Raw genomic sequence first — 10563 nt, 5'->3', positions numbered from 1 at the left:
TGCTGAACTATTTTGTGTTTGCTCGGTGCAGAGGGAGCTGAGTGGGTTTGATGGTGGTGGGTCCAATGTCATTTGAGGTTTAGGGGCAGGAAAGTTCCTTGAGGGCTCTTACCAATGCTGTGCTGGAGGCCAGGCTGCTGGTGGGTCCCAGGGTGAGAGGACATGGTCTGGGTTACCCCTCTCTGGCTGTGGTGGCTCCATTCCTCTGCTGCTTCCCACACTCAGAACTGCTTCCATGGTGTGCAACCAGCTGGAGGAGCTGGAGTTGCTTTAGGTCAGAAGCTGCTGGTTGGGTGTGTGTCTTCTCAGTGTCCAAGCTCAGGTGTTAAACCTGTGAAAATATTTGTCCCTTGATTCTGAGCAGCATTTCCATGTGAATCTCCAGTGGCCCAGGTACTCCAGGTGTTTCCAGAGTGATGTTTGTTTGCTCCAAGGCCCTGCTTGCCTTTCTGAGGTCTGGAAACCTCGACCTGGGATGTGTCTGTGTCACAGTGAGAGGACATCTGTGCCTGGGGGGAGGAGAGGAGAGAGAATCCAGTGCCCATTTCCATGAGAAACTGAGCAGGGGCTGAACTAGCAGCAGGCTTTCACCTCTCCCAGCTCCCTCCTGCCAGGGAACATTTTCCCATGTAGATTAAAACCTTTACCTTTCGTGCACCTTGCACAGTTTTCAATTTTTGTTTGTCTTCATCAAAACATGCTGCTAATTTCTCAAATATCATGAAATTATATTTAACCTGTTCTGCCTTGGCTTGTAGTGCAGTTCACTTCAATATCTTCTAGAAAAACACATTCCAGCAGGGGAAAAATGTTCAGTGATGTGTTGCAGTGCCTTTACTTTTACTTTGTGTGTTTGTATGTACAACATTTAAAAAAGAAAACCAAATATGCCACAAGCAAGTGCCAGATTTAGCAAACTCTCTTTATTTACAAATACATGTACACATATATTCTGTTTATGTACACATATTTAAGTGTATATACATACATGATTTCCACATACTCTACAATAAACAGCACGTAGGGTTTTTTTAATTGTCTACAGTGCTGAGTAAAAATACATGGCAATAAAATCATGGCTTACAGCTAAGTTACAAAAGCACTAACCACTGAACCTGTAGCAATAAATCCAAGCTTATATACAGGCAGAACAAGGACACTATACAGAATACAAAGTAGACCATCCTGTAGGAATCAACAGTGATTGACAAACTGAAAAACATCATTTAGACCAGGAGAGACTCTGTATGAAATAAGATGGAGGAAAACATGGGAGATTCTTGATCAAACGAAACACTTTTAAATGTGTCACCTAAAGAGAAAAAACAAATTAGCCAGTTAAAGCTAGTGTATTTTTAACAGAGTAATTTTGTTGTGTGAGAATTTACCAAGTAAATCAGAATCTCATGAGTCTTTCTGAGCTGTCACAGGCATTTGCCTGGATGCTCACCACTGGAACAGAGTATTTTAATAGTACTTTAGAGAAGCTGAATCACAGAATGGTTTGGGTTGGAAGGGACCTTAAAGATCATCTAGTTCCAACCCCCTTGCATGGGCAGGGACACCTCCCACTAGATCAGGTTGCTCAGAGCCCCATCCAACCTGCCCTTGAACACTTCCAGGGATGGGGCTGCCATAACTTCCCTGGGCAACTTGTGCCACGGTCCCACCACCCTCACAGAAAAGAATTTCTTCCTCATGTCTATCCTAAATCTCCCCTCTTTCAGCTTAAAACCATTACCCCTTGTCCTATCACTACCCACTCTTGTAACTTCTTGAACCCTGCACCTAACTGTGATTTAAAGTGATACAAAGCACTTCCTCAGCCAGCTTCTTCCACAGGACCCGTGACATGGAACTGTCACAAAGAACTGTGCCAGCAAACTGGCAGCAGCAAAATCCACACCCAAGGGAAGGGCAGGGGATTGATGCTTGAAGCTGCATCCCTGGAGCCAACTGCTACTCAGGCAGCTGGAGCAACATCTGTCCTGGCAATGCAAAACCACAGCTGGAGCCTCCATCCCTGGCACTAACTGCAGTGGGGTGGTGCTGTCCTGTGCTGGGGGAAGGTCTGGCCAAGTGTGTGTTATATCTATGATGGCAATTGTTTGAAATCTGCTCTATGAGGTGAAGCTGCATAGATTTCTGCTGTCCTCTTTTTTTTATCACTGCTTATATATGTTGACTGGAAGGACGCTGTGCACTGCTGAGGAAGACAAGCTGGGTGGCATTAAGCAGAAAGCTTGTGTTATTCCTGCATCATCCTTATGCTGTGCTGTATTTTCCTTGCTGCAGTACAGTGCTAAGAGGGACAGGCAGTAAGAGAATTGCTTCCTTTAGGTGGAAGCCAACCCCTGTTACCATTTTCAGACTTTAACAGAGATGATCTTTTCCCAAGGTATCTCTTGCTGTAAAACTAGCACTGGTGTACACGTAAACATTTGAGAAGAATCAAAACCAATGGTGACCATGGAAGGAAGAAATGCACACCAAGCCTGCATGCCTGGTGGGTCTAAGAAACTAAAGCTCATCAGTGTCTTAATTACATGTTTGCATATCCACGGGTAAGGAGTCTGAAGGAAGAACTTCCCCCTCTTCATGTGTACAACTGCCACAGCTGTCAGGAGTGCAGTTCCCTTTACTTTTGGTGCTTTTTTGTTTTTTTGTCCCAGAAATAGTACTTTCTCTTAGTTTTTGGACTTCATTCCTTGAGCCCTGTGTATGCCACATTCTTTGTGAAATTAGTGGGAGAGCAGTTTATTTGGATTTTGCCTCTAAGCAGCTGGGAGTCTGCCTCATCATTTGTTCTTGATATTGTTGTCCTATAAAATCCCCACTGAGAAAGAGGATCCTGCTACGTGCTGCCCCACTGAAGCAAAAGGCAAGCTCTGCCATCAGTTTGAGTTTAAAAAAAACCCTGATTTTGAAGATCCAGGGCTCTTACCAATGCTGTGCTGGAGGCCAGGCTGCTGGTGGGTCCCAGGGTGAGAGGACATGGTCTGGGTTACCCCTCTCTGGCTGTGGTGGCTCCATTCCTCTGCTGCTTCCCACACTCAGAACTGCTTCCATGGTGTGCAACCAGCTGGAGGAGCTGGAGTTGCTTTAGGTCAGAAGCTGCTGGTTGGGTGTGTGTCTTCTCAGTGTCCAAGCTCAGGTGTTAAACCTGTGAAAATATTTGTCCCTTGATTCTGAGCAGCATTTCCATGTGAATCTCCAGTGGCCCAGGTACTCCAGGTGTTTCCAGAGTGATGTTTGTTTGCTCCAAGGCCCTGCTTGCCTTTCTGAGGTCTGGAAACCTCGACCTGGGATGTGTCTGTGTCACAGTGAGAGGACATCTGTGCCTGGGGGGAGGAGAGGAGAGAGAATCCAGTGCCCATTTCCATGAGAAACTGAGCAGGGGCTGAACTAGCAGCAGGCTTTCACCTCTCCCAGCTCCCTCCTGCCAGGGAACATTTTCCCATGTAGATTAGAACCTTTACCTTTCGTGCACCTTGCACAGTTTTCAATTTTTGTTTGTCTTCATCAAAACATGCTGCTAATTTCTCAAATATCATGAAATTATATTTAACCTGTTCTGCCTTGGCTTGTAGTGCAGTTCACTTCAATATCTTCTAGAAAAACACATTCCAGCAGGGGAAAAATGTTCAGTGATGTGTTGCAGTGCCTTTACTTTTACTTTGTGTGTTTGTATGTACAACATTTAAAAAAGAAAACCAAATATGCCACAAGCAAGTGCCAGATTTAGCAAACTCTCTTTATTTACAAATACATGTACACATATATTCTGTTTATGTACACATATTTAAGTGTATATACATACATGATTTCCACATACTCTACAATAAACAGCACGTAGGGGTTTTTTTAATTGTCTACAGTGCTGAGTAAAAATACATGGCAATAAAATCATGGCTTACAGCTAAGTTACAAAAGCACTAACCACTGAACCTGTAGCAATAAATCCAAGCTTATATACAGGCAGAACGAGGACACTATACAGAATACAAAGTAGACCATCCTGTAGGAATCAACAGTGATTGACAAACTGAAAAACATCATTTAGACCAGGAGAGACTCTGTATGAAATAAGATGGAGGAAAACATGGGAGATTCTTGATCAAACGAAACACTTTTAAATGTGTCACCTAAAGAGAAAAAACAAATTAGCCAGTTAAAGCTAGTGTATTTTTAACAGAGTAATTTTGTTGTGTGAGAATTTACCAAGTAAATCAGAATCTCATGAGTCTTTCTGAGCTGTCACAGGCATTTGCCTGGATGCTCACCACTGGAACAGAGTATTTTAATAGTACTTTAGAGAAGCTGAATCACAGAATGGTTTGGGTTGGAAGGGACCTTAAAGATCATCTAGTTCCAACCCCCTTGCATGGGCAGGGACACCTCCCACTAGATCAGGTTGCTCAGAGCCCCATCCAACCTGCCCTTGAACACTTCCAGGGATGGGGCTGCCATAACTTCCCTGGGCAACTTGTGCCACGGTCCCACCACCCTCACAGAAAAGAATTTCTTCCTCATGTCTATCCTAAATCTCCCCTCTTTCAGCTTAAAACCATTACCCCTTGTCCTATCACTACCCACTCTTGTAACTTCTTGAACCCTGCACCTAACTGTGATTTAAAGTGATACAAAGCACTTCCTCAGCCAGCTTCTTCCACAGGACCCGTGACATGGAACTGTCACAAAGAACTGTGCCAGCAAACTGGCAGCAGCAAAATCCACACCCAAGGGAAGGGCAGGGGATTGATGCTTGAAGCTGCATCCCTGGAGCCAACTGCTACTCAGGCAGCTGGAGCAACATCTGTCCTGGCAATGCAAAACCACAGCTGGAGCCTCCATCCCTGGCACTAACTGCAGTGGGGTGGTGCTGTCCTGTGCTGGGGGAAGGTCTGGCCAAGTGTGTGTTATATCTATGATGGCAATTGTTTGAAATCTGCTCTATGAGGTGAAGCTGCATAGATTTCTGCTGTCCTCTTTTTTTTATCACTGCTTATATATGTTGACTGGAAGGACGCTGTGCACTGCTGAGGAAGACAAGCTGGGTGGCATTAAGCAGAAAGCTTGTGTTATTCCTGCATCATCCTTATGCTGTGCTGTATTTTCCTTGCTGCAGTACAGTGCTAAGAGGGACAGGCAGTAAGAGAATTGCTTCCTTTAGGTGGAAGCCAACCCCTGTTACCATTTTCAGACTTTAACAGAGATGATCTTTTCCCAAGGTATCTCTTGCTGTAAAACTAGCACTGGTGTACACGTAAACATTTGAGAAGAATCAAAACCAATGGTGACCATGGAAGGAAGAAATGCACACCAAGCCTGCATGCCTGGTGGGTCTAAGAAACTAAAGCTCATCAGTGTCTTAATTACATGTTTGCATATCCACGGGTAAGGAGTCTGAAGGAAGAACTTCCCCCTCTTCATGTGTACAACTGCCACAGCTGTCAGGAGTGCAGTTCCCTTTACTTTTGGTGCTTTTTTGTTTTTTTGTCCCAGAAATAGTACTTTCTCTTAGTTTTTGGACTTCATTCCTTGAGCCCTGTGTATGCCACATTCTTTGTGAAATTAGTGGGAGAGCAGTTTATTTGGATTTTGCCTCTAAGCAGCTGGGAGTCTGCCTCATCATTTGTTCTTGATATTGTTGTCCTATAAAATCCCCACTGAGAAAGAGGATCCTGCTACGTGCTGCCCCACTGAAGCAAAAGGCAAGCTCTGCCATCAGTTTGAGTTTAAAAAAAACCCTGATTTTGAAGATCCATGTTCATTAGAGACATAATTTTGTTTGATTTTTGTCAGGTCTGCCTGGCAGTTGTCCCCGTATTAACGATGAGAGTGCTAAAATGTAATGGTCTTAAATGAAAATGATGGTTACATAAATAGTCTGATCAGTTACGATAACAGCACAAACACAGCTACAGTTTTTAGACTTTTGCACCTGATAGGAAAACAGATTCTCCTCCAAAAGGTGAATGGAAATGCTTGTTTTTTACGACTGATGCTGAATCTCTGCGGTTGTATCAACCAGAGGACAAGTACGGAGTCTCACTATGGTAATTATAATCAGGACAGACCTTTTGCACCAGTTTGTAATCTACGCTGTAGAAAGCAATGTAAATGCAGATAACTTTAAATGGTTTGGAACACAACCAGGAGACATGGCTTTGGGTCTGCTCTTGATAGCAGATCTTTGAAGGGTCGAAATTGCACAAGGCAGTTTTTTTAGCGCGGTCTGTTTTTTCGTACTCGATTCGGCAGTTGAAGGACTTGGATTCCTTGGTCTCCAGGGTTGACTGGGGAGATGATTCAAACTCGACCACCTTGGAAGGTGGCACCAGGCTTACAGAAACGTTTCCCAGGCCTGTGGAGTTATGTCGGAAATAAACACTGAAGGTCCCATTGCCGTGATCCACGATTTTCCCTGTGATCAGGAGGTTCAGCTTAACAGTTTTGATGTTAGAGTGGAAGTCGCCCCATCCAAACATTTTCTTGAATTTCCCAGTTTTTACTATAGGTCTGCGTTTAGTTCGTGGAAGAGATTCCTGAACCTCCGTGATGTTGGACAACCAATCCCAAAAGCTTTCTATGCTGTCTGCATAGGACACCTGGCCGTGTTTCAGTACTGGAGACGGCTTAACAAACAGGCGCAAAGGGTTGATGATCCTGGAGTGGACCACATTGTCAACCAATGTCTCTGCAGCATCCTTGTCTTCCCAGTCCAGCACGTCTGTGGCTTGTACAACTTGATTAGCATCACAAAATACCTGTTTTCAGAACAGCAAAAAAGAACTGTAAGTATAAAGCGTGAAAATAGATACAAAAGGAGCCATTATTTATTTTTAAAACAATAGGATGTGAACCAGTCCAGTCAGGTGGACACGTGTCATGAGTAGTGTCTTCTGCCCCATGAAAGCTCAAGGTTTTTACTCAAAATAGCTTACAGGAGATACAAAAAGCTCAATGGGAGGTTGGACAGATGGATAAATAAATGGGGGGGAATCCAACCATGATGACTCAGCCTGAGGCCTTGCATGGCAACTTTCTGCCTCTGTTACATTTTTTATGGCTGAACTAGGGAATAGGAAGATTCTAATGGAATTGTGACAGATGCTTATCTGTACCAGCTGAAATGGTGCTGTCATGATGCTGCTGGGGAAGCATCATTTCCATTGTGATTGAAAGTTCCTGGTGAAGTGACATCGTTTTTATGCATGGTTCTTCAACCACTTTTAAGCCTGCTCAGGAGCTCAGGCTCAGCTGGAGGATGCTGAGCACATCTGGCCATCCCCTCTGCCAGGGAAAGCACTGCCCTGCTGCAGGGAAGGGACTCTGTTCAGATGGAACCAGAACTGATGCACATGTTCACCCATCCTTCACCCCAAAACTGACCTGAGGGCTTTATAAGCACAAAACAAGAGACTTTTCTGCTGCATTTCCAGATTCCAGCTGGGACCAAGGGCCTGGGAGTGCTGAAATACCAGAAACTGCACACCTAAATACTCTGCTATTTAAAATGCTAATGACATCTCAAAAATGTGGGCACCTATAGCTGGTATTGCTGTTGGCAACTGATCCAGACAGAACTGCTACTGGAAATTTTAAGGAGAAATACATAGAAAGGAAGCTGCCTGTTTCAGAGGAGGTTCTGACGTTGCCTGTGTCCACACCCTGCTCTGGCAAGGGCACAGAACACACAAAATTGTCCTTCTGGGCTACTTTTCTTTTCCAATGTTTATTGAAATCCATGCAACAGCTCTTTGGCTTTTCTCCCCTCTCCTTTTATGAACAGATCTAGAGGGCACTGAGTCATCTGTTACTGGTAATACTCGATGTATGTCTCTTCAGGGGGCTCTCACTCCAAATGAGATGGCAGAGCATTGCTTTCTGAACTGCTTTTTTCAGAAGGCTCTGATATAAAAAGAAGAAATATGTAGGTGTGAGGTTCAGGGTGGCTGGAGGGTGGGAAACACTAATGCATGCTAAAACCAGGTGGGTTTGTCACATCAGAAAGGTATTGGGGCACAATTCTATCAAACCCACAATGGTGGAATTAGAGAGTTGTGTCATGCTGAACTACTAGCAACAAATGAGGTGAATTCATAAGATAATAAAACATGTCCCCAGAGCTGAAGTGACAGGGACTATTTAATGTGGCAGTGAAATAACTTTCACAATACAGGAACAGAAAATCATTAATATATTGACTTACAACAATGTAATATTTCTGTTTAAGGCCCAGATAGCAACCATTAGCCACTGCTGGAAGTTGTACCTTACAGTTAACAGTGATGTTTTCCTATTTCTTTCTTTATTTAAAATAGTTTGCAGACTGCAAGGTTCTCCAATCTCATACAGGCCTAATGACTCTGCTTCATCCTACTGCTGTCTTGTTTCACTGATTTCATTATAGGAACGAGATTCAGAAGTTGACAATGATGTCAGCTTGGTTGGTTGCAGCAAAAGGGACTTTCCAGGCTCTAGGTAGTACTTTTGTTGCATTTTGCAAATGTTTAGTAAAAAGAAATCTGACAAAGAACCATCTAGTCCTGCTCAGTGCTCAGCACAGGAGCAAGAACGTGGGCGCATTGTTCAGAAATACGAATAATATTTGTGCTTTTTTAATGTAAAACCTTTGTGTGTGTGCAGGTTGTTGTTTTTTCTCTTTTGTATAAAGCTTGCTACGATATAAGAGAACCCAACTCTTAATGCATCATTTTCCTCTCTACATTGCAAAGGCCCTTCATGTGCTGACAGCTTTTTGCTAGTAGCAAGGATGGGCCAGTGCTCTTTGTTCAGCTGTTTATTCACGTTGGTTTTGCAGTTTCCAGGAAATAAAAAAACCCCTGTATTAAAAGAATGCAGCACATGCTGGAAAAAATGACTTCCTCAGCGTCTTCGTATTTCACTGAAACACTTCTGTGTAGTAGAAAATATTGCTAGTAGGGTATTTCAAAAATACTCACTTAAGGAAGTACGAGGATACATTTCAATAGATGGCTATTGCTGTAGTTCTCCTCTGCTGCACCTGCATTTTCCCATTCCCTCCAAACCATCAATTTCCAAACAGAAGAAATCACCTTATCTTTTTCTGTATTACAGAAGCTATAAAATGTCACCCAGTTACCCAAAAACTTCCATTAGACTGTAGATATTTTCCAGGAAGAGACATAATGCTGGATCCATTGAGAAGTACAGAATCCCCAGCCTGCCTTGCTGTTATCTATCTATCTATCTATCTATCTAAATTCCTCCCCTGCCTGCCTTGCTTCTATCTATCTATCTATCTATCTATCTATCTATCTATCTATCTATCTATCTATCTATCTATCTATCTTCTATTGCTTTAACCACTAGAACAGCTCAAACCAAAGTATGATGTGGTTTATATTTATGTAGTCTTAAAACTTCAAACAATTGGTCCTTCAGTGTGCTGCTCTCAAAAATTGTGATTGCTCTTCAGAATCTACTTCATAAATGATCCTGACCATGGTAGAGCAGCAGAGGGTTAAATAACAGTCCCTGTGAACTGTTTTTGAGAAGTGAGCCTGTGTTGATGAGATTGGTATCAGTAAGTGCTGCATTTTCCCTATTTGCCCAAATCAATTTGGGTTCATCTGGAACTTGCTCCTGTGCCTTTCTCTGTGGGCAAGGCACTAAAGACAAGCAGGTGCACCTGTGTGAGAGTTAATCATTCTGATGCTTTGGGAATTTTATCCAGGTAATTCATCATTCACCACCAATCATTTCTAGAGCTTCAACCCTGCCAGGAAGCTGAATTTAAAAACTCTCAGCAATTAGCTGGAATAAATAGGTCTGTTGGGATAAAGAGCTCTGAAGCACCATTCAGCTGCTCGCTGGTGCTGCTGAGCTTTCCGTCCTCCCGATGGAGAGGAAGGGCTGGCAGGAGGGATTTGGAACTCAGTAACCTCCTCCCACCCCCAGTTTCACTAGTGAAAATACTACACTGGGAGGCTTCCAGTGGCCTCAACGCCCCCAGCTTCCTCTATCCCTGAGGCAGCAGCACAAGGTATTTCTCTGGCTCCCTCCTGCTAAATTCAGACACTGTCAAGTCGTGTGCTGTGAGTGTAACACTGCACAAAAACTTCAGTTTGAAAAGGGTAGGGGGGAAGAGAAATAGCTCTGCTTTGTCTGTTTGAAAATTCAATGATTTCAACACATTTATCAAATTTTAAATAATTTATGTCTTGACAGGTCTTATCAATTTTGCAAAGCGCACACATTAACCAGATACAATGATCTCATATTAGCTTTTTCAGCATCTTACACTGGTGCCCAGAAAGATTAATAAAAACTCAGCACATCATCAATTAAATGGAAAAACATAAAATTGTGTTCCATTATAGCCTTTTCTTCCCCAAGAAAATGATGACGGGTTCTAATAATTCATCACAACAAGCTGAGCTTGAACTTTACTGATTATTAAATACGCTTTTCCCAAAGGCAGAAGCTGTGATGGGTTTTTATGGGAGCAGATGTGATTGCTGTCAGGAATGCTTCAAGGAATTCAGGAATTAAGCAACATCTTCTTTCAGCAGG

At 43.2% G+C, this 10563-nt stretch overlaps 1 protein-coding gene across 1 annotated transcript; it reads right to left on the bottom strand.

Annotated features, from left to right (window-relative positions):
- Window positions 1–6026: 6026 nt before the first annotated feature.
- On the bottom strand, window positions 6027–7148 carry NXPH2 (neurexophilin 2). The gene is made up of 2 exons (XM_010000389.1): window positions 7128–7148; window positions 6027–6770 (listed from the first exon to the last, which is right to left on the bottom strand). Exons 1-2 carry the CDS (start codon window positions 7146–7148, stop codon window positions 6027–6029), a joined length of 765 nt encoding a protein of 254 aa, XP_009998691.1.
- Between the last annotated feature and the right edge of the window lie 3415 nt (window positions 7149–10563).

This window comes from Chaetura pelagica, unplaced genomic scaffold, assembly GCF_000747805.2.
Source record: "Chaetura pelagica isolate M959 unplaced genomic scaffold, ChaPel_1.0 scaffold386, whole genome shotgun sequence".
Lineage (NCBI taxonomy): Eukaryota > Metazoa > Chordata > Aves > Apodiformes > Apodidae > Chaetura > Chaetura pelagica.
The sequence above is the reverse complement of the archived record's forward strand: the minus strand, read 5'-3'. Positions and strand labels throughout refer to the sequence as shown.

What these genes read in the sequence shown, in the direction of transcription:
- NXPH2 (XM_010000389.1), bottom strand. Translation starts at nt 7,148, where the DNA reads ATGACAGCACCATTTCAGCTG. An exon ending in TGACAGCACCATTTCAGCTG is followed by an intron (nt 6,771 to 7,127) that starts GTACAGATAAGC and finishes TTCTGAAAACAG; the next exon opens with GTATTTTGTGATGCTAATCA.